This window comes from Vanessa atalanta, chromosome 19 (genome assembly GCF_905147765.1).
Source record: "Vanessa atalanta chromosome 19, ilVanAtal1.2, whole genome shotgun sequence".
Classification (NCBI taxonomy): Eukaryota; Metazoa; Arthropoda; class Insecta; order Lepidoptera; family Nymphalidae; genus Vanessa; species Vanessa atalanta.
In genome coordinates, this window is record NC_061889.1 from 5,769,695 (window position 1) to 5,796,014 (window position 26,320).

At 32.0% G+C, this 26,320-nt stretch overlaps 1 protein-coding gene across 2 annotated transcripts in view; it reads left to right on the top strand.

Moving 5' to 3' along the window:
• Positions 1-26,320, top strand: part of LOC125071317 (alpha-protein kinase 1-like) — a 50,255-nt gene that overhangs the window by 17,547 nt on the left and 6,388 nt on the right. For both annotated transcript variants that reach the window (XM_047681513.1, XM_047681514.1), the window contains exon 2: positions 21,472-21,590. In XM_047681513.1, coding sequence (XP_047537469.1) covers positions 21,472-21,590 — 119 coding nt within the window. The remainder of the gene's footprint in view (positions 1-21,471; positions 21,591-26,320) is intronic.

The window sequence follows — 26,320 nt, forward strand, 5'->3', positions numbered from 1 at the left end:
ATGTTTTTTTATTAATTAAGCATAAAGACGTTATTATTATTACCTGATTGGATTTAAGTGGGGAGGACTGAAGTTATTATTATCTTCTTTTATAAATGATTGAATTATCTTCGATAAATCAAGATACAAATACACAAACATATGCGAGAAAAACCTTTTCAACAGTCCTTCCACGATCGTCAGGTAAAAAAGAGTGTTATCCTGTTAAATTCAAAATAAAAAAGTAAAAATAAACATAACTTAATTCTTTGTTAACGTATACGTTTAATAATTCACACAAATTGTACGTGTAATACTCATTCATATAAACAACATGTTATGTAAATACTATTAAATTTCACAGAGCCGCAGTGACACTTTCTCTGTAATATCTCATAATAATCAACACAGGTCAAAAATATAAACAATGTTTTCCACTTTCGAGGTATTTTATGTTGCATATTATAATATGGATGAACAATAAACATTAATAATTATTATTATCATCTTCTGAATTTCCCTAAAGATAATTTATTGCACAAGTTTGTGCACATGTGCATTTCCTATTCTATCAATTTTATAATCCGATGACAGTTTGGATAACAATACGACACAAAAAGAGAGATCAGGCGCAGGACCAACTGCCTTTCCGACTGCTGTTTATTTATTTACTCGTGTAATCGTTTATATTAAATATACAACAAGTTATATTACATAATAGGGAGTAATATAATGATTAATTGTAAGTAATATTAAAAACAAACATAATTTACGAGAAATAATGGCTTATTTACGAAGCGATTTTAAGTAATACAGCATTAATCCTTATCAAATTATTTACATTTTTAATACATTGTGTATTTAATATAGATTAATGTGACCCTTTACAGCATGTAATTTAGTAAATATTTTTGAAGATATTACGGATTAAAATGCAGCGGCATAGCGGTTTGCATTGTTTAATGCCAAAAAAACTATGAACGTTGTATATAAAGACATTCTGTAGAATATTTAGTATTAGCATAGCACCCGTGTGGAGCCGGGCGGATCGCAGTTGTAAATAAAAGTAACTCCAAGTCCTCGGGATCTACCACCTAACAAGTTCGACATTAGATCAACGATATACGAATGATAATCCTGTTCGTTGTAGTCTTAATCTTTTTACACTATTTTAGCTTTTAATATAAAAGCAATTAGAGTTATAATACGTTGTATATCTTGAACGTCAGCACGCAATTATTGTGTTTTTATTTCAAACACGTTTATTTGTGGTAGCTAGTTTTACGGAAAAATATCATCTTTACCACGAAGAAAGTTTTTCTATTAGGTAAAATGACTTGCGTAATTCTATACTTAAAGTGTAATGCTGGTTACATTTGATTGTCACTGTTATTATATAAAGTGATGTTCAAATCCTAGAACGGTTTGATATCTCTTTTGTCGTATTATATTTTTATTCTGAATTTAAAAAATAACTTTTTAATAATCATTATTATGATTATTTTTTTTTCACCAAATAGGCTTTATATAGTTAAATAAGTGATATTTATGTCTAACAAGATTGAGATTCATATCATATATTTCTTTTCGGTCATCAACTGAATCTTAGTATCGTTATCAGGAATTTTTTTAGTAAACTATTTTTCAGCTGCAGTTTGTTTTTGAAATGATCGAAAAAGATAAAGTATATTTATTTGCGTCGCTAACCTTGGGAACTAAGATGTTATGTCCCTTGTGCCTGTAGTTACACTGGCTCACTTACCCTACAAACCGAAACACAACAATACTGCGTATTGCTGCTTGGCGAAGTTGTTGTGAAAATTGTCTTTTAAATGCGGCATTCGTATATTCATTATTATTTAATGTAAGATAAAATACTACATGCAAAATTAATAGAAGCTAAATGAATGAGTCAAATAAAAATTTTTCATTTTCGTCTCTAAAGGGTCATTAGCAAAACGTCTGTTCATACAAAAATATGATAACAGACTTCGTTATATGCACGAACAAGCTTCACGTGGGCTTCACGCGGCCCGCTTCTCGTCAATTAAGGAAGAGGTAACTTTTAAATAGATTTTTATATTTTCCACTGTAATAAAAAATCTTTGAACACTTATATTTTTTATTAACTAAAATGTTTAACACAGTAGAATATGTTTAACACGCTAACAAACTATCGGCTGCTCTGTGTCTATAGTGTTTTGTACTGAAAAAATTAAATATAAAAAAAATACTTTATCTCATTTTGTCATACAAGACAGAGCATTTTTTAACTATTCAACCTCTAACAAAATTTGTAGTGTTACTTTTTGATAGGGCTTTGTGCAAGGCCGCCTATTTAGATACTACCCCACTCATCAGATATTCTGCCCCAAACAGTAATTCTTACTATTGTTGTGTTTCGGTTTGAAGTCTGGGTGAGTTAGTGTAACTCTAGGATTAGGAGACATAACATAACATTTTCCAAGTTTGGTGGCGCATCGGCGATGTAAAAATTAGTTAATATTTCACAGCACCAATGTCATACTGAAATGTCAATTAAATATCAAGAAATGTAGCAACTATGAAAGTTGAATACTAAAAGAATGGAGCCGAGGTGGTCCAATGTATACAACACGTGAATCTTAACTGACAATAATGAGTTCAAACCTGAGCAAGCACCTACGACATGTATGACATCTTCATTCACTTTTTGGACTGTTCCTTAAGAGGAGATGGAAAGCCTGAATACTGAAACAGTTATAGGTTGTTACGGTTGTACATACGTTTATTAAAATACGAATGCAGAATCAACATTATTAGCATTTAGGTTCGAAAACATCTCTTGGTAAATTATATTTTATTTGACGTCTTTCTTTGAAAATCTTAGTATGATTACTCGATATATAGACATAGAATAACATTAAAGCGTATTATTATTTTTGCTATCAACATATTTTTACTTAACCAGCAAAATACACAAATAGTAAATAAGAAAAATATTTTGTCGACTGTCAAAAGGAAAATAAATTATCTTTACAAATAAGACTTTGCGTATCCCCGGCGGTCACATATAATCATCCCTATGACCGTCGTTCTTATTTTTTGGTAATAAAAACAAAACAGAATGATAAAACGGGATATAAGACCAGAAAATAAATGAAGAAATTAATAATTACGTAATGATGGAAACAAGCTGAAATACTAAAGTTCAACAATAAATATAGACATTCATTTATGTCAGTGCTAACGTTACATTTAAACTTCTGTTTATTTTTTTTGGAAATACAATCTTTTGAAAGCACTTCTGGTTGATATGTGACCACATTTACTTCCAGATATACTGACACTAAGAAATATAAATCTAAACTAAACTTCTTACATTGAGTATCATTTCTTACATTGTCAATGTTGATAGTGACCAATTCCCATCAAGTACTTCACTTGCCAGTCTGCCTATCTATTTTAAATAATAATTATATTCTCGCACCCTTCTATACAAAAATACATGCTAACAGTAATTTTTAACCTCCAATGATGTCATGAACGACACTAATTAAATGTTCATTGGTGCTAGTACGAATTTGAATACGCGGTCTTCGATATAAATCTGCGTATCCTTATTGCACTATATCTGCTCTAACTGGCTCATTAGATATTATAGAACTAATTATATAATATAATTCAATATCAAATACTAGTAAAAACCTACGAAGGAGAATATAAACAATATAATTATATATATAAATAAAAGACTTTTTTATTTTTAAATTAAATTAAACCAAATTCGCTGTTTAGTTCATAAAGTTTGAATGAGTAAAACCTGTTTTAATGGTCGCTCACATGCAAGTCGCCCTTTTCGTCAAACCACACTATGAAATGTTTTTCTTTTCAAAAGGCTCTCTTTCAAATGTGTTTAATTAAGTCTCGGCGAGAAGTCCACGGCTTTTATGTAACTCCTATTTAGTTTTTAAGCTTCCCTGAAAATTGTGCGCTTAACATTTCAAGTTGGAACTCGCTATTCGTCAGGGCAAATGTCCCTTGATCCATAAAAAAGGTTTTTACAAAACACTTTCATGCATAGAAATATTATTAAATACATTATTTACAGCCAAAGAATTCAGTGCCTTATAATAGGATTATTTTTTTAATTGTTATCCCCTGTGTTTCTTGTCAAACTGGTACACTTATGACCTTTGTGCTTTAATACATAGAAATATAATGAGTTTTAGGTGAGAATATAAAGTATTGTATGGCGTCAAAATTAACATATTCCACATATATATTCACTATGTTTGTTAGTCATATATATAGTTAATTTGACACAGAAAATACTAGTCACGGTTTTGACATTTTCATATACTCATATAATTCACGATACAAGGATATGATGAATTGATAATTTTATGGCATTGTGAGGTTTATTTTGATTTCGTAACATTCGAAGTACAAAAGTTCTAGATCAAAAACTTCTTTAATATATTTCAATCGAGTAAGGAATAAAGATAAACAAACAGATTACCTAATAGCTTAGATATATTGTGCACTACTAACATTTTTTGACTTAACTAAGCTACTCATAACATAACCAACTACACTTTAATTTTACTTCAGAGGTACTAATAATAGTTTCGTCGACGTTAAAACGCCTTTTTTTCGTATAATCTATCGTTTAAGCTATCGTCCATAATAATGATCATCAATTCGATGTCAAATGTTGTTTATTTGACTTTTGTTTGGGTGGGCAAAGACTATATCTAAATATATCTGCAATCCCTATAAAATTAAAATTAGACACGCGTATTTACGCAATACAATAGTCAAAAAATACACAAAAATTTCTATTCTCGTCGTAATAATATGTCTGTGACCTTTTTTTATGTGGGCTCCGCATACGCGCCGTGAACACTTATGAAGCGAGTTCCAGACAATTGCTTATATTAGGTTGTAAATTCACGCCACGATTATACCGCGACGTGAGTATAAAAACACGTATCGTTACACTATCAATTGTGCACAATTTCAGCTCAGTTTAGTTCTCACGCTCAATGAACATGGTTACTGAAATATTCTGCTAACCATGACCTTTGCTTGAAGGTGAGAAGTGGACTGTTTTTAAGTCTTATATTCAAACGTCAAAAAGTTCCCAAGCGTCATCAAGTTTATCCAGCGTGAACGCAAGTGCATTCAGACTTGCACCCTTAAAGTACTTAAACCAAACGCCACGACGATATATATCAATTGTCATGGCGACCGGTTGAAAGTTATTAATGTCGATGACCAGTTTGTCTATCAGCATTTTCCATGGAAAAAATTAAATATGTACCAATTTTTATGTATATTATCAATCGTTTTCCAAGGCTTTTAATCTCAAAGTGTTATACCAACAAATTTTTTTTTACATACAAGTAATTATAGTTGGTGAAAACGAAAACGTACACTATTTATAACAGAAGCTATTCTTTCAGAATCCATGCGTGTTTAGTGATTCAGGCAAATGTCTGGACCATACTTTAATTTAGCCTTCAAAAAATTATCCTTGAGACACTTGAATTAAATTAAAATAGTGTTGGCTCGGAATATACGAATAAGTACTAAAATAATAAAATTACTTTAGCGAGACAGATTTTTTTTTTTATATCTATGATTATTTTTAATTCAAGTTGTATCCAAGATTAGCACATATATACATAGTATGTTCAATTTGCTTGGATTTAGATTCCCTGCAATATTAATAGTTCAAATTTGACATGATTATATTTTAATCAATATTGACGGACGTTAAATTTAGTGCCATATTAAATGAAAAATTGACGTTTTGACCGTAAGTATAATGATAGCTTACGGATGAAATAATTTTCGCAATTTTGATTATAGCTAAAATTATTTCATAAAATAAACCATTACTATACGCCAGTGTAATCGATATTTTAATTTATTTTCTATGAAATTATTATTTGTTAGACATAAATCAGGATTACAAATGAACGATTATGATCAAACTATATTAGTAGATAATTAATTTATGATATTATAACCAGCTTAGAATAACATTAAAACGTGAATGATATAACTATAGTCATAAGATTTAATTGGACTTTCTATTGTTTTATTTATTTACCTTTGTTAGCCTTGGTTTGCCTTCTCGCACTAGTGGCTCCACTAATCGACTCGGGCCAATAAAATGTATATAGTTATTGTGCCAAGAATTCAAATTACACTGCCGTTCCATGTTAAGCTTGCAAAGCCTTCGGTCCGGTGACCATCCTCTCGGCGCTGGTGCCTGATGATTGGCGTTATACCCTGGGACATTGGAAAATGGGGAACAGAGAGTACACCGGTGGTTTTGTCGATTTCCGACTAAATCTGTCAGAAGCAGCACATCATCCTCATCAATCAATTGTAACAGTTTTTGAAGTGATAACTTCTAATGAGAGGGTAAACTGCTTCGTAACGTAACGCGTTACGACGCCAATCTGTCTGGCTTCCCTATACTTATGCATACAGCAGCAATATCCTGTTATCTCACTCTAACCCACAGCGCTAGCCGTATTTCGGGCAGACGTTCTTTTTAAGTTCTGTCGGACGTCCCGAGACGCACACGTATTTTTTTCTATTTGAAAAAAGATTGGCGGACCATCAAATGAACCATCTGATAGTAAGTGTTCGCCACCACCCATAGGTATTGGCTCTGTGAGAAGTATTAACCATACCTTACATTGCCAATGTGACACTAATCCTAGGAACTATGTTCGTTATGGCAAATTAATTTCTAGACTATGAATTCTTACTAATCAGGTCAACTAATTTTATAACGCGCCTATTATGAACATTGAGTAAGGTATAATATTACTTCTGGACTGTTTATTTATTCGAGGTTGTTATATACATTTTTGGTACAGAGTATTTTGGCAATACCAATATAAAGTCGTATCTAAAAGTATTGTTATTCAAGAAATATTGGCAAAGTAGATTCTCAATATCGAGATTATATTAGTTATAGGGTTCATTCATAAGTGGACGATCCTTTTTGCCACTGGAAAAACACATTAAATCTTGTGGGTGTGTGAGTCTCACCAGCGGTACCCTCTCAGTCCCTTCGAAGGGCATCGGATCGAAGAGATGGTTCCTAGGTGATTACACGTAAATCAGATAAACATTCTTAAATATAGCGACAAAGGTTGTAGGGTCAGATCGGATTTACCCTTTCTAAAACTAGTATCAAACCTGTGAGAAAGCTGTTGAAAGCACGTCTAAATTAAATTCATGGCCTCTTGGAACCTGGAAAGCTCTTATTTAATTAACGTAATGTACCTGCTGCGTCCTAGATGGTCCATTGCATAGAACGCCAAACCTAAAGCAAAGATCGTGGGTTCTCGTTTTTGTGTGATTAATTTACGTATTTCTTTACGGACTTAAAGGCGAAAAAATACATTGTATAAAAGGCCCGTTACTCGAACATAATCGTGTATTGACTTTAAATGGTGATAGGGCTTTATTTGATTTATTGGGCTTATTGCTGCAAGCCCCTCAAAAAAGGTATAAAGGGTGATTGAGCCAGTGTAGCTTTAGGCTCAAGAGACATAGTTACTTATTTCCCAAAGTTGGTGGCACATTGAGATATAAGGAAATTATTTAAATTTCTTACAGCGTTAATGTCTATGGGCGGTGGTGACCACTAACCATCAATTGGTCCATTTCCCCGTTCCACTACCTACTTTATAAAAAAGAAACAATCCGCAATAGCAGCTGCGTAGTAGAATTAGCTCCAAAAGTCCTCGATAAGAGAAGTCGAGGTATTTGTCGACAGTTTGAAATTTAGTTTGCGTCCGAAGTGCCGCGCACGTAACAAATACACGATTAGTTTGAACCTGTCCGAACAGCGAGAGAGCGCGCACACGATCCGTTGCATTTTGCTAGCGGATACGCGTGTGCCATTATTTTATGATGACATGATAATTGATATTAATAATATGATGATATTTTTATATTATGAGCTCAAAATAATATACACCTAACTAAAATATCAGATAAGCTGATGACCTATATTCATCAGGATCGAAGCTCAATTTTAAAACGTACTTTGTACCGTTATAATGATTTAATCAATTGTTATCTTAATTGGTTGATTAATTATCATTACATGAGTTTCAATTTTACAAGTTCTTGGTTTATATAAACTCGCACGGAAGTATATATAGGAAGAGTTTATAAATAACGACCGATTTATGATACAAATTAAAATCGATTGTTAGCAATTGTTATAGAACGTTACAATAAATTGGATGTTATAATTATATAAAATGTTGCGTTAGAATTTTTTTATTATATTATGTTCATTATAAAATAAAATATATTGGCGTGATATTATAATATAATATTTACCGATATAATACGTTTTAATAAACATTGATTGATAATTATCAGTGTTTTGTTTTAAAATGTCAATTAAATAATTGATTGTGGGTAATACACTAAATGAAAATGAAATGTATATCTAATGGTTTATGGCATTTATGACCAGCATAGTGTGCGTTCAAATTTTATTATTCATATCAGTAAATATATTTGATAGTTATGAACGCGACATTTTCTAATACCATAATTCATTGTTTTTAAATGGTTACTTATTCCCTACATAACTGATTGGATATCGGATGGTAACCGATGACTGGTTTAGTTCTAATTAGTCTGATGAATTGTTTTTGTTAAAGGAATAATGTTATCAGATTACGTTTCGGTATTCGATGTAGGCTTTCACGGTTTCCGAACAGAGTAAATAATTAATCAATGTCTATGGTTAGTGGTACATATGAAAAAGTATATATATGCTTTAGAGAAATGCCTTTGTTATTTTTTTATTGCTTAATGAATTAAATTAAATGAGAACAGATATAGCACAGTGGTTAGAATGCGTGCATCTTAATCGATGATGGCGGATTCCAGCCCAGGCAAGCACCACTGAAATTTTAAGTGCTTTACGTGTGTTTATAACTCATCTTGTGCTCGGCGGAGAAGGAAAACATGTGAGGAAACCTGCATGTGTCTAATTTCAACGAAATTCTGCCACATATATCCACCAACATGCATTGAAGCAGCGTGGTGGATTATATCATTGAGTGAATTTTTAAATAATGTTAAAAAGGTAACACGTATAGCAAACACCAATCTTTTCGCCGAAGTTGGAGAATAGGAGATAGAATGATAAACTAATTATAATTACGAGATTCAAATGTTAATTTCGAAATTAAAAAGCACTTTCATATGGAACTGTTATTGCTAATTACAACGAAAAAAAAATTAAAGGTTTTTTTTCGAGACACGGTAGTATTTGTCCTTATTGGTCTTGACAGCGTCACTGGGAAAGATAGCGCGTAATGTGATGCAAGCCAGAAGTAGGGTCCACTTTAGTCAGAATGTGCACATCCTAAATGTAATTTTTAATACAATTAAGAAGTAACATTGCTTTTGTCCTCAATCTTCTAATACAAAAAAAATATACGTGTGAGTCTCAGGACGCTCGGCTAAAGTGATAACTTAAACTAATCTAAGTTGAACATGCGTAAGAGAAACGGAAGTCGGAGGGACTGGCGCCGTAACGCGTTACGTAACGAAGCAGTTTACCCTCCCTTAAGAACTTCAAAAATCATATTTACAAATTATATCTCAGTTTCGTGCGGTGAAATAGTTATAAACATCTATGTTAATGAGGTAATTTAAAAAAAAAATCTCGTCAAACTTCACTCTCACTTGTTTTTAATTCATGCACCCTCTGTAAAACAGCATAAAAATATGACGACGACCTTGATAGTTCCTAACCGATTTCAGTCAAGGCAGCAGTTACCAGAGTCATCTTTCGTATTATAGTACTGACATAATTGTGCGTAGAAAAACAGGAACACTCTCATAATTCGATGGGACGGGAAATCTGAAACGATCGAAAAGAGTTCTGGTGGCAAGCGCTCCCAACGGCTTTACAAGCTGTCGAGGAACGGGAGTAAACGAAAGTGCTATTAAGAATTTTCCGACAAAAAAAAACCCAAAAACATATCAATAGGATTTCAACTCAGAACCTCGGGAATTGAGGTCACATATTTTGCCACTAGTAAAACGAGGTAGTCAAACTTAACTAACATCATTGTAATTTATAACATTAATTATTCATCATCATTTACTAATAAAGATAAATAAAAAAAGTTCAGTTAATAACACAAAGCATTACACAAATTACTTTTAATAATTTTATCCTGAACACGTCTCTTAAACAGATCATCTTGCAATTTTGAAATTACATGCAAACTAGGTTAACATTATGTTTCACGAACTTCTGAGAGATACTTTCCATATATATAAAAACATATATCAAAACAGTATATAGTTCTAATTTATAGGATATTATTAAACATTAAAAAATGATTACTGCTGTATAGTTCCAAGAAACATTATTTTGGTCTGGTGAAATGATTACGTAAATAATAAACGAATTTCATGGAAATTAAGTATTATATGTGATATTTAAATTTAGCTTATTATAATAATATAGTTTAGAACGTACCAGTAATAATATCTACTAAATATTTCTTAGCTGTACTAAGACAAAGTTCAGAAACATCTCCTCGAGATCTTTCTGAACGTATACCACGCTATTCCATTGCGGTTCGCTGGAAGCACATTCGAGGGAATTTCATGCTACACGTGCAAGTTCCCTCGTGTTTTCTTTCAACCGAGCACAAAAAGATTTATAAATTAAGCGCTTAAGAACTGACTTCTAGCTTGGGTTATGCTAGCTTAAATATTATACTACTTTAACCAATATTATTTTCCAATAACCGAGCTGGAACAAATGTCTTAAAGCAATAAATCACTTCAATCGAATCCGTCAGTAAATATCATTTGAATCTTATTTATTTGAAAACCAAAACGTAAATAAACACCATGTATAGTTAAGGCCCATAACATGTTATAAATATCTAACCGATTTTCGCTAACGTTTTCTTCAATATAAAAAATAGAAAAGGAGATTTAACAATTCGCAAGTCATTGACCTAGTTCTCATACGATGTTAGATTGTGATCTTAAGAGGTGCTGATGACCTCTCTGATTGATAGGAGGCAGATGCGAAAAGCAATGACTCACTCAAAACAGTTCCTAATAATGTTAAGTGAATTAAAAGATGGACAGACGAAACTTAATTGGGAAACTAGAACGTTTCTGCTGTTTTTGGTAAGTCAGAGGACATATTCAAATCGTCGTCTATAAATTATACTAATATTTTGGTTTTTAATGTAATTCATTGGATTTAAAGGTAATGTTTAATGTTTGGAATTTGTATTCGCTAATATTCAAGCAGATCTTATACTATGTATATTTGATTAAGTTAGCTGTATTTAGTTGACATAAGTTTATTAGGTTAGTATATAATTATAGACCCCACAGCTATTAGCAGCGCTGTAAAGCGATGTAAAATTCGCAGACGTGGTCCTAATATTTCAAGCTATTGTCATCCTCACCCCTGACACATTTGTAAGACATATAAAAACATTAGTATTGCCTTGATATACTTTTATATAATAGTATACGTTTTTTTGTACTCGGATCGACTATGACGAGGCAATAAGAAATTATCATTAAATTAAATTTCATTAAATGTTGACTCATATTCAATTTATACTAGCGACCCGCACCGGCTTCGCACGGGTGCAATGCTGATACTAAATATACTACAAAATGTCTTTATATACAAATATCACAGGTTTGGTCAGTTCAGGGCCATATTGGTCTATGTATTTTAAAATAAAGTAAAAGATAAAATAATGTTATTGTAGGTTATACTTAAAAGATCAAAATCAGTTGCGTAGTTTTAAAGATCTAAGCATACATATGAACAGACAGACGGCGGAATGCGACTTTGTTTTATACTATGTTGTGATAATTAATGAAAAATAAAACTGATCGATACACATAAATCAGAGTGTCGAACTGTAAATTTAATAATTTTTTAATTAACTTAAAACTCTATGTAGTTCAGTATTTCTATAAGAACAATAGCGTGACAGTATCTAACAGCATCACTAGAAAACGCCTTGACCCTCAAAACTGACATAGTGTACCAAATACTCGTGTCTAAGTGTATAATTGTGTATTATACGCCTTTAGGAAGTTTACTTTTACTGGCGAGGAACGCGACGTCGCACGCAACACTTTCGACTTTCTGCGCTTGTGTGGACACGACATGACGTTTTTATCTGTGAATATCTTCGGACTGTGGAATGCATTTAATCATTTGTATTGAATTTTGATTCTTATCGCCATAAGTATATGGGTCACTTTATAGTTGACTGCACACCTTGGGAATGAAATGATCGCCTCCAGGCTGTTTCAAATAACTAAAATATAATTATTATTGTACATGCAAAATAGAAAAAAACAAAAATATCCCGCTAAGTTTCTTTCGCCGTTTCTTCTCAGGTCCGAGGTGTTAAATTCCGAACTGGTGGTAGATTTTTGACTATCAATAAGCAAGTGTAAACACTAAGAAAAAAAAAAGTTTTATAAATTATATTATTGTTAAGAGAATAAAATATACAGCTTAGCTTAATGTCGGGGTTTTAAATTCAGGCATCCTTGAATTTAAAACCTTGCCTTTCTACATTTTTCATGCAACTGGTAATCGTGCCAAGATGTGAATGAAAATATCATGACAAAATCTACACGTGTAAAAAGATTAGAATTATATATATGTATATGTACATATTGATATATTGACTAGCAGTAAAACAATGAGTTGGTTTCGCCTTTCTCTTTAACGGAACGGAGACAGCGATAAGGGCATACCTTATAAATAACTTATTTCTCAATATCTATAGACATGTAAGTGACCTATTCTGTGCTGGCAATTCCCGTGTCCGTGAAATATTCACAATGGTAACCTGAATTGTTCATTACCCGCGTAAATATATACTGCTGTGAATCTTTTTTTTTAATATATGTCTCAGCAGACAAATGGCTTCATCAAATGTAACGTATGACGTCCAGTGCTGGACTCAGAGTTTATTCTACGCTGTTCCATTACGCGTTGATATGTCAGTAAGATTTTTACCCAGTTTCCTCAAGTTTTCTTCATCGCTGATAATATAAATTATAATCACAATACAGTAGTGCCCAGACATGCCCAGACATGCACCTGCAATCTTCGGTTGGGATTCACGTGTTCAAACTACTAAGCCACCAGAAATTTTCGGATGTTTACTCTTAACAAATACACAAAGTAAATAATATTTTTTTAATAAATAAAGCAGGAACGCCACTTCGTCAACATATTTGTTATTTATAATATATATAACCTTCTGCATTTTGTAAACAAAATTCTATTTGCTAAATGGACTGCACGAAAGAGCTTATGAAAAAAAGCCTCTGTTTGTTTCACAGCATTAAAGTGTAGCAAATTGAGTTTGTTGATTGCAAAGTGAAGTAATCAAATAAAACCAGCTATAACTATATTATGTGGCCTCAGCGTTTAATGCATTTTTATTTTTTCCACGCTACCTTTGAACTATCGAAAATTAAACTTTGTTTCTGTAAAAAAAAATGTCGTTTCTTTTGTCAGCTTTTATTTTATCAATGCTTATTTATTAACTTATTGTCTGAGAGCTTTACCAATATTTTGATTAAGCAGAAAATAAGATTATTTTAAAATTTTGGTTATATTATTTTATTAAATAATGCTTACTGATCGAGATATAAGCCGACATGGCACAGGGGTTAATCTTAACCGATGATTGTGGGTTCAAACCTAGGTTAGCCCCATCGAATTTTCGTGTGCTTACTTTGTGTTTGTAATTCATCTTTTTATGGCAGTGAAACCTGAATGTGTCTTGTTTTAACGAAATTCTGCCACATGTGTATCCACTAACAATCGTTCGACCAGCGTTGTGAAGTAAGCTCTAAACCTTCTCCTCAAAAGATAGAGGACTCCTCAGCTGGGCTGAAGAGTCCTCTATCTTTTATTAACAGGCTGTTATTTTACTAACTGACCAAAATTTTTACCACAACAGCTAAAAAATATATCATAGTTTCAAGTTTGTACGCAAACACATAAGACGGCAATTTGACGTAACTAGAGAGAGAAAGAGAGAGAGATAGATCAGGCAAAAAGAACAATGAGTACGCATTTACAGGAAAACAACAGAAAATCCATTTAATTTTAGTCTGACCCAGGATTTGAACCAAGGACGCTAGAATCAACAACCTTAAAAGCTAGCCGTTACACTAAAGAGTCAAGAAGTAGGTAACAGTTTTTACCGTATAATATTCAGTTGTTTGACTATCGTTAGGGACTTTAATTGCAATTAAACATCACGCGTTTATTAAATCTTTTAAATTGTACTTCATTATGTGTAAACTATAAGTTTTATTCTATAGCGACAACCTCATCGTGAATATTTAAAAAGTGCGAGTAAAAATAAAACTCTACCGCTGAATCACCTAAATATTCAAAAGGGAAGACAATCAAATTGCTTGCAGCGGCGGAAAGTAATGCAATTACGAAGTCATGACTGTGTTCGTCTCTCGCATCTGCTTACTGCACTTTAACATTTAACTTACAACTTGCAGCCTTGAGTGCTCGGGGCAATCACGGAACGCGAATGCTATAGCTTCTATATCAAATATCGTTCAAGTACAACATAATCTCGTTTAGATTCAAATAAACTTGAGTTCTGTGATTGAGACGAATTCTATCAGCTCTGTACACTTTAATATTTAAGTTAAAAATATTTACTCTAGTAAGATAGCAATAAAACTCAATTGCTATTCGTTGCCATCATTTCCATTAGTTCAAAAGATGAAATAAAATTATTCAGTACTATTTTTTCTTTACACAGTAGGCCTCTCAAATTTTATTTGCGAGTTGCTATTGGATTTTAATAACAAATTCTATTTTTATTTATATACTTATGAATTATGTTTCTGATGTAAATTTATTTATTTGTTTGGGAAGCCAACGTGTCTAATTCTACATATACATCCAGTCTTAAAAATATGATCATGTACATTACTCTTACAGGCTAACTCATCATTAGAAAGAGACAAAAAATACTAACTATACTTATTAAAGAACAAATAAATTTTAATCTCTAATACCGTTCCAATTGTTTATATTAATGAGGTTTTATTTAATTAGTATAATATGTCATTAATTTCAAATCGAATCTGAAATTTGTTATGTATAAGTATCCTCAATGACTACGGAATTATTGCATCGCAACTTGAAATTGATGTAGAAATTTACTAAGATTGAATCTACAGAAAGTCGTGGATTGTTTTGAACTCTTCCGTTCGCCTGCAATTGCTAACTCTATTTGTTATTGTGCCATCACAGAACTCAATATCTGATTTGAACGTTGTACTATCGTCTATTACAAAGCAATAGCTTCGGAGTTATTTATTTAGAGAGACATGAGAAATGTTCTCAGTAATATTAGCAATCGAAGTATTTTCCTCCATATAATCGAATGTATCAATGCATTTGTGAACAGTGAATATGTGCGATAGTAAGTTTAGTGTATGTTAGAAGTATTTTAAAATATATGCGAACTTAAAATTATTATATGTCATTCGATGTGATGTCTGTCGTTATGCAAAGTCGTGAGAAACGGGCCACGACGATTTACCATTAAGATCGTGGTCATAAAATTCATAATGTAATTTTGAAATTTAAAATACTTGTCTAAGTACTTGCAAATTAATTAACAAAAATGTTTTCGAAATAGTGTCATTAACATATTTTTTTTGTAGATGTTAAATATGATACACGTGGTTATATGCGATAATAAACAAATTTGAGAAACTTGAACAACGTGTCGTGCTAAAAAAGGGACATTTAATTTTCCGCTAGCGTAGCTATAGTTCGAGCTCCTCGTTTACTACCTGGGCCATCATTCTATGTGACACAAATCGTAACGAGCCAAAACGAGTGACGTCATAACAAGCTAAAAAACAAAAACGTGCTTTCCAAACACGACAAGTTATGTTTTCTCTAAATGGTATTCCGTACGCCACAAGACAACTAGTATATGACAAGGTATGTTCCGTTTTATAATACGTATTTTTTGACAAAAATCTGCGTCGGGAAAAAATAATTTTATACTTCGATTTTAACAACAAACGAGATTTATATAAAAACGAAATTCACGGAATTTAAGAAACTGTCACACGCTTTTTTACAGAAATATATACAGCTAGTGTTGAAACTACTTCGATAGAGTATCATTCAAGATACATAACTATTCTCCTACTTTTATTTCACATTCCCACTGAGGATGTGATTGCATCAGTTCCCACGCTGAATATTTTCGGTGTCATTTCTGTCTTCCAAGTAAGCGACAGTTCCTGGCCTTGGTGTGAGGAAACGCGTTATTAGAATTCTAAGCTGGTCTCCGGCTAAAATGTTGTCCTATCCATTTTAAATGTAAAATGTTCTTCGAATTTAAAGGTCAGCTATATTCATTACACAAATAAGATGATTTGATTAAGATCACGTTAAATATTTAAATTATCTGCGAACTATAATTTGTTGATGACTTAATGCATATTTTTCGGGTTTGAATAGTTTTGCTAGGATCACACACTCACCATGTGAAATATTTAAGTCTTGTAGTGTTTCAACACAGTTTGGGAATATTAACCATTGAAACTACAAGTATGAGACGCATATAATATCTCATTATTTATCAGAATTTGCAGCAAAATTATATGTACAAAATTAACCGGATAGTCAATTTGTTGTCAACCGTACTTGTTGATTTATGCTTCTTTTCCGTAGTAAAGAAACTTTATTTATATTTCCTTTCACAAGGAATTTTCTTACGCCGAGCTTTTGTAAAAAACTTGAAGATAAATTAAGTGCCTTCATTTGTTGTAAAATAATTGTATGTGATATTTTACTGGATATAACCATAAGTAGCAGGAAACCAAGATTAAAAACATTAGACTTTACGATTGTTTTAAAGTTGTTTTGAAGGATAATAAAACATTATACCAAACCAATTAACTCAGGCTTAACCGCGAGGAGACGCTAGTGTTGACTTGGTGGTAGGGCTTGGCCCACCACCAAGTCAACACCAGGTACCACCCACTCATCACCATATTCTATCGTCAAATAGCAATGATTTGTACTATTTTATTCTGGTTTAAAGAAAGAATATAATACATACATTAACAGCCTGTAAACCTACTACTGGTGGAATAAGGCTTCCTCTCCCTTTTTAGGATAAGGTTTGGAGCATAATCCACCTCGCTGCTCCAATGCGGGTTAGTGGATACTCATGTGGCAGAATTTCGTTGAAATTAGACACATGCAGGTTTCCTCACGATGTTTTCATTCATCGCCGAGCACGAGATGAATTATAAATACAAATTAAGCACATGAAATTCAGCGGTGCTTGCCTGGGCTTGAACCCGCAGTCATCGGTTAAGATGCAAGCGTTCTAACCACTGGACATAATATCTTAGTTTCCATGGTTGTATTGGCAATGTATTTCTTAAAGTGTCAATGGCTATGAGCGATGGTACCATCAAGTGGCCATTTGCTTCCGAATATAGGCATATTATAACAAAAAGTGTAAGAACTATTTGCATAATCGTTACATGACATTGATATGAATAATGATTCAATTGTGTTTATTAAAGTGTATTTGTATTAAGAAGTCTAATCTATTTGTATATTTGAATTTAGAATTAAGTGCACGTATTTTTTAGTATAACTTTTGTTTGGACCTTGAAATTTTAAAGCAAAGATGCGCCATGGCACAGTTCGATACCGCATCTTTTGGGCAAAGTGCCCATATTATTCCGTCAATTAAGCTCTGAGAAATTAAATTGTCTCACTTAAACTCTTTATATACTGTTCATACTATTGTATACGTCACGCTACATTTTTTATATAATATAAATTATAATCCCTTTTAGATTGTTGTGTTACGGTTTAAAAGATGAGTGACCCAGTGTAAATATACAAGGGACGTAACATTTGATTCCAAGGTTAGTAGTGCTGATGATATAAGAAATAGTTAAAATTTCATCCAGCACTAAAATCTATGGTCTGTGATGACCAGTTAACATCAGATGGCATTTTCCGCGCCCACCTACGTCGTAAAAAAGATTAATAGTATTATGATGTCTTAGAAACTACTAATTTTGATATTTTTAATTGCGGTTTATACAAACTATAGGTTTAAAGGCACAGCGGCGAATTGCACGTTCGATCTTGTTGTACTAACGAAATGTCTAAGAGCGTTATGGCGAATCCACAGAAACATTAATAGAAAATATGTATGTGTGTTTAGTGTACGGTTATTTTTTTTGTTACATACAATACACTATGTATTTGTGTTTTTTTGAGAGTTGGAATATTTTTGCACAACACGGCCCGAATGTCAATAGCATTCATTCAGCCAATAGATAAATCAATGATCGAAGATAAACGTCTTCCTGCTATTAATATAAAAGTACTACAATTAAAAAGATGATATCGAAGTTTGTTGGGTAAAATGTTAGTGGGACAAAGTTAACGAGTAGTGTAAGCTTTCCTAGTTGTTCGAAAGGTCTAAGGTTAGCCTTCTGTAACAGGTTTACCTGAACTTTATAGCTTTGAAAATATCGGGTTGTGGTAACTTCTCGATGTCGCATTAGTGATATAACACTAATGGTAACTGTTTTTTGCATACATCTTTTGCATAAGACTTAATTAGCCACAAATTATAGTATATATGATGTAATATTACGCCATCTTTATAGAAGTAAAATAATTATCTTCCTATTTTGATGTAAATAGATTCGATTATTTCTCTAGATTTTGATGAGACGCCTTCTGAGGTATATATGTAGACATTCAAATATTGTATGAAACGACAATTATATATTTGAATGATTGCGTGCACTCGTGATTGTTCTGTCTAACATTTATTTAAAAAAAAAAAATAGATTCCAAGTTCGAAGTTTAAAATAAAGTTTTTATTACAATATACTTTAAAGCCAATCATTTAACATGTGTGTGTATTTATTTGCATGATTGCGTGGGTTATTCTTTTGAGTCGCGTTTAATTAATACAGAAATAGATTCGAATTTTGAATTTGAAAATTTTATTACAAGATATTCTATATCAATGATTTAACAATCGCAAACTGATGTATTCGCCCGAACTATGCTAATACCTCGTACGACGTGTATTATTTCCACCCTTTTTTTTTCGTTATCTGTTAGTATTTCGTAAACAACTGGTTCGAATAACAAAGTGAAAAGAAAATATTTACCTTTGATAAGGTTGATTACAACAAACTATGAATAAAAGGTGTAAAAGATGATTTTGATGCTTTCGCTTCCTTTTCGGTATACCTTTTGCAGTTTCGCGTATCTACTATCGACAATATTCTTCGTCCACGTCTTCATAGTGAACTATATCTCAAAAAATATGCAACACGACAACATGTTAAACATAACAACTTATGTCCGAACTGAAACCATAAACTAAAATTATATGTAAGTTTTATATTAAGCGGATTAATACTTCTTACGTGAAACCGGAAGAAAAAACAAACTCTTCATACCTTTTTATAATATTACTAAACTAAAAATTTTTGTTTTTTAATTTATTATTTTTTAATGTTTTAATCAATGCAATTATAGTTCCCCCCCGTACTCCTTACACACAAAAAAAGCTATTTATAATATAAGAATAGTTGTCTTATAAAGATTATATATATATAAATATATTATATTAAGAAGAGCTCATACTATATTCATATTCGGGCTATTCGTAACAATCACTTTAAAAATCACTCTGACACACTCACACTTCAAAACAATAATAAATAATACTATGATGATAATATATGATGAGTGGGTTGTACCTACTCCAACGGGCTTGCACAAAACCCTATCACTAAGTGAATAGGGAAAGATGTTAAGCAATGCTCACTTTTGAGTCATTCCTGAGTTACTGTTACGTATACTCATAGAACTATTGAGTCACGGTTTATTAATTTTGATAAAACAAGGACAAAATACTGCATAAACACAAGAACTAAAGATAAACTTATAACAAGTTTTCTTATAACAAGGTCTGCGAAGCTAATACATCCTTCGTGTGGCAAGGTTACCTTAATTATAGATTCTATAATCAAGTACCACAGATTCATTCACAAATTTATAAATTGATTGTTTTGTTAAAAAATATATATAAATAAGACGTATTATTATATTATAAAATGTTTGCGGACCTAACATTCGTTGCATTACGTGCAGAATATTTAAGTGTAATTAAATTTTTAATATACTTTAGTTTTAATGAGAGTAACCATTGATTTATTTGCCGATATTTGATAAAATTGAATTTCGAATTAGGTAATTTAAAACCAGAACATCAGCTATACAATTGTTGTTTGAAAGGAAAACACGCTGAGTAGGTGGGACCACTCGGATGAATCAGCACAATGTTCCACAACCGATTTCGAAATGAGATCTATTACTTTTTAATACAAGGTATTTAATAATAATAAATGAATACAAGTATCAAGTTAGTTTTATTGCAAAAGCTCCTGTAGCTCGCTGTTATTAATTATAGTGTACACAGCGAAGCTTGCATAAACTTTATTTGGAACGGAAACCGAACGGAGTGAATATTATTACGTTGACGTATTTATACAATTGTTTATAAAATTTTAAAGGATGCTGGTTTATGTTTCTTATACTATGTGAGTATAAGCAGTTTAAATTATTTATAGATATTTAATAATAATATAGTTTTATATATTACGAAAAGGAAGATGACGAAGAAAATAAAAGTAAAAGACTTAGAATTATCCATACTTCTTAACGACTTAATTTAAAACCTATTCTTTTAAGTACTGTTAAACGGTAATGTTATAGGATATACTTAATATAAAGCTATATAAGCTATCTATGATACCTTGAATGACGAAACAAAGGGTCATTTGAAAATGCTTTACGTGCTCATTGGGAACCCATTGGAATTTAAAGAAATTCGATAGTTTATAGTTAAAACTTTGAATCATATTATTGAAATTATTTTTATCCCTGGAAATAAAAGAAATAAAAAAATATAAATAAACTTAAAAATATGGGAAATATGTGTATATCAATACGTGAATATAAATGTAAGAATTAAACAATGAAATATATATCCTTATGGTAAATAGCTTCATTGAGTAACAGCTCAAAATTTTCAACTGCTGGAATAAGGCCCCTCTTCTCTTGTAAGTTTGGAGGAAACAAAAGTGGCAGATTTTTAATTATAATATGTATTTTCTTAGGACGATTGGTCCTTCGGTGAGCACAAGATGACAGCACACAAATTAAACACATCAAAATTAAATGGTTCTTACCCGGGTTTGAACACGCTTGGAATATCATTGATCTCTAACTAACACATTTCCACTGCAAAAGTTTAACTTAGCTTGACATAAGTATTCCACATTTCACTTGGTTTGTTACAGCTCTCGTCCTGTGCGCTCGCTCTGAAGACGCAAACAAAAAAGTTGAAACGCAAAACAAGGACAAAAGACAAACCGAGGAAGGCGCTCCCCATCTTGTTTACAGAACAGCTAGGAAACAGGTGAGTTTTAACTAAAGATGCCATTATTATATGCCGACAACAATATTTGTGTGGATGTTTATATATTTTTTTGAAAAAAATAATAATTGTAGCAATGCCCCAAATTACTTATTAAGGAATTACTAATATTCGTATTTACCCCTCCTATGCTTATCACTTGTGTTGGGAGTGAGGACGAGAATAGCCCAAAGGCTCAGGATCGATCCTGCTATTTTGACGCTTATATTGTTGTCTTAACATATTATCTTTCAAAAATTTATCAAATCAAATCAAATAGACGTCAGCATTGTAAGATATTTTAACCAATAACAATCTTTTTCTTCGACAATGCGTAACCTAAAATGGTTTCCTTAATGTTGATGTAATTTGTCATGACATTTCTATTTTGTTTTTGTAAATAAATATCCTAATTATCGCCAAACATCTATACTAATATTATAAATGCGAAAGTAACTGTCTGTCTATCTTTCACGTCGAGACCACTGAACCGAATTCGACACTGGGTATGAAGGAAATCCAAGGAAAAACATAGGTTCTTTTTTATATCTAACATCTACCGACTGAACCCTAAAAAGCGAACAGAGCCGCAGGTGACAACTAGTATTATATAAATTAATTATCAATCTATCTATCACCCATTGGCGCAACGAGACGTTATAAGCGCCAAAACTTCTCAAAAGAGAGTAAATTAGCCCAGTCCACGATACTTCCACCTAAAATACCATGTCTTATGAGATGGTGTTGGATTATCAACAGATTGCTTTCACTGATAAGTTAACTGCTTGTTAAACAAAACATTTGTTAATGAGCTTGATATGCAAATGTTCGTAGACGTTATACCATTGTTATTCAATTAAAATTGTAAAGACAAAATGTATTTTTAAGGGTTTTAAAGATTTTTTTTTAAATGTCTTTATGATTAAGTGATTATTAATTTGGTGGCAAGCCTGCCTGTGTAGTTGCCGTACAACAATATTAAGTGTTGTTGTGTTTTAGTAGAAATGATCGGTTGATGGTGATAAATGGTTTCATATAGTGCTATTGTGTATAGTTGTGATGTCTGTATATGACGGTTACCACTTACTACTAGATGAACCATTAACCAGTCTGCCTACTTATTTGAAATAGAAAAACAGCAATACGATTATATAAATTTGCGGTAGAAAATTGGCGAAAAAGAAGTCCCAAGCTCCTATCTCCAAGTTATTTGCGCATATATTAATAAATCCCAAACGGAATTTTCCTATTTTAAGTCGGTTAAAAACGTGACCAGTCCCAAAACAAACTTCCTAGAATCATTCAGAATTTTTATCAATAAGATAAACTTTTTATCAACTACAAGGTTGCGAGCATCGGCTAATGTGCTAAAAACAAGGTAAGTAACCATTAGTTTTGCGTGAACGCGCATTGCACAATACAATGACCCTATTGAGATACCGTATTCATTTTTACATTTTTTTACGTTAGGAGCCTGTAAATTTCCCACTGCTGGACTAAGGCCTCCTCTCCTTTTGAGGAGAAGGTTTGGAGCATATTCCACCACGCTTCTCCAATGCGGGTTGATACACATGTAGCAGACTTTCGTTGAAATTAAACACACGCAGGTTTCCTCACAATGTTTTTCTTCACCGCCGAGCACGAGATGAATTATAAACACAAATTAAGCACATGAAAATTCAGTGGTGCCTGCACGCGTTCTAACCACTGGGCCATCTCGGCTCAACCGTATTCATTGTTAATAATAATTTGAAATACATTAATCTACACTAAAATTATAAATGAGATGTTTTGATGGTTTGAACTCTTTTTGTTACACTTTCACGGCCAAACCACTGAATTGAATTTAATGAAATTTGACAAACTTGAACCACAGGAGTCCTTTCTGACTTTTTTATGCATGCTGACGGCCGACTTTAACGCGATCTAAGTCGAAAGCGACAACTAGTAGAATATGTTGCATATACGACTACTTGTTTTATTAATTTAAATAATAATTAAATACCTTTGTAATTTTTAGCATTATTACACTTAACAATCGAAAGTCATTTAATAAGAAAAAGGTATAAATAATACAAGTTAGTTATTATTTTAATAAAGATTTATATTAGCATGATTTATAAAAAATAAAATACTTTCATATTAAATATATATATTTTAAGTAAACGATTAATGTTGTTTATTTGAGGTGGATTACAAATATCTCTTAATAAAATACATTAAGATATTTATTAACTTTAACTGGTTTTTCAGCCAAATATTCCTTTTGCTAATATTTTGTCCTATCGCCTCTCACTCCGACCTAGATTTCATCACCTTCCTTTGACTGTCGCTACAAAGCTAACGACCCTATGATATTTACCTATACATAAACATCGAACAAGATACTACTATCGAAATAATTTTACTGACATCGATAACAGATCTGGTTTACGAATGCGATAAAATATTTGTAATTTAATAAGAGACTAAGTAAATAAATAAATATAATAAATATTGGACAACATCACATACATTACTCTGATCCCAATGTAAGTAGCTAAAGCACTTGTGTTATGGAAATCAGAAGTAGCGACGGTATCATACACACCCAGACCCAAGACAACATAGAAAACGAATGCACTTTTTCTACACCAACTCGGCCGGGAATCGAACCCGGGACCTCGGAGTGGTGTACCCATGAAATCCGGTGTACACACTACTCGACCACGGAGGTCGTAAGTGGAACAAATATGCGAAATTAACTCGCGTCACAAGATCAATATACAAAAAATTGTAAAAATCAAAAGAGTACGACTACCTAGTTATTCAGTCAAATGTAAAAGATAAAAGAAAATATATATTATCATAGTACGTATACTAGGTACTAGATATAGTCTTTTGTTTTTTTTTAGTAATTTTATACTTAAATGTAGTTAGATTGCCAACCACAATAGCATACAATTATTGAAACGACATTATTATAAAAAAATAGATTAAATTAAATTAGAGATTTTTTAAAGCCGAGATGGCTCAGTGGTTAGAATGCGTGCATCTCAACCGATGATTTCGGGTTCAAACCCAGGCAAGCACAACTGAATTTTCATGTAAAAAATGTAGATTTAGGTCTTACACTTGATGGATGAGAAAACTTTTTGGACTATATTGATGTATTTATACGTTTCTAAGTCATTAAGAAGCACAGAAATGATCCTTATTAAATTGTCTTAACAACGGTATGTTATCCATCTTGACTCCGTCACCTGACAACATTATAATTATACTAATAGTTGTCGAAATGATTCGAAGATTTTTTTCAACTCTCTTCACGAGTCATGAAATTTATGTAAACTGCCTCCTGATTTTTAACTTCTTGTTTAAAACACACTCATGGATGAGTATGACTGGGGACTTGCAAACTACCAGATTGTGCGCTAGTAAAATTGAGGTAACCTATTTCTATTATATTCTATATATTCTATATATTCTATTCTATTATATTTCTTAAAAAAATAGATAAAAAATAATATAACGAAAATCAAAATATAATTTAACGAGTCGGCTTTCATAAGCACTTTTGAATAGTCATTTTACACAACTATACTAAAAGTAAAGCTACTACCGGTTCAGAATATAATTTATACCAAGAAGAACCGACAAGGAACTCAGTAGTTACTCTTTTCGAACACTTGTTTGAAAGTCAACGAGTACCGTATCAGTCCCACACTTTTTATCATCTATATAATTATAAAACAAATTCTATCCAGCCAGATATGTCTAACTGGTGATGCTAAGTCATCTATAAATTGTAGTATATCTTAGTACTGGTCGAGATTTCAAACAGTTATCGGAAAATTTTGAAAGTAATTTGTGTCATTATGAATATTAAAGGCGTATTTTGAAGAGTGATACTTTATAACAAATAATTATTTAAATTTATCATTTTTTACATATGTCATTTTGTATTCAAGTTAACGGTCTAACTGCAATGAAATAACGTATACGGAGTATGACGGGATTGAATAATATCAAATCCTATGTGTATGAGCCAAATATATATGTAAGTAGCTTTTCAATGACTGCCATATGTGTACATAGATTACAAAGATTCGTAAACTATTATCAATCATTAGCATGTAAATATTATATCAAACTAGTAGGTACATGTTTCGACGATAAAACCTATGTGCTCTTCCAGACTATCTATCTCTGTGCTAAATTTCATTCAGATCCAGTCTGGCATTATTAAGAAACAAATATCTATACATCCAAACTTTTACATTTATGTTATTAATAAGATTGAAAATTTGAGAGGCTCTATTGAAAATTTATGATTTATCATTTTGGCCCTTATACATAAAACTCTTCAATATAAATAAACACCCTTATTGGGGCAACTAACATTCAGTTTAGTAGAGTATACAAGTTCCAAAACTTCTCAAAAATAAAAGAGCGATCGCCTTTAATTAATTGTCGGGCATGTACAGGGCAGTACTTTACTTTAAAAGAAACTCAACTTCAAGTATAACTATTTTTACAAATTTCATATTTTATATGGAAATTGTTATAAAACCTTATTATTAAAATATTTTTACACAAGGTGTTTACATGTTTGAGGTCAGTACTGTAGATTTTGATTTCAACAACTTTCTCTATAAAACCACTGTCACAGTACCTAATCCACTTAATTCTCGAAACAATATAACGCATTATTTTGTCATCAAAGAACAATGGAGGAAAAGTAGAAGTGACCA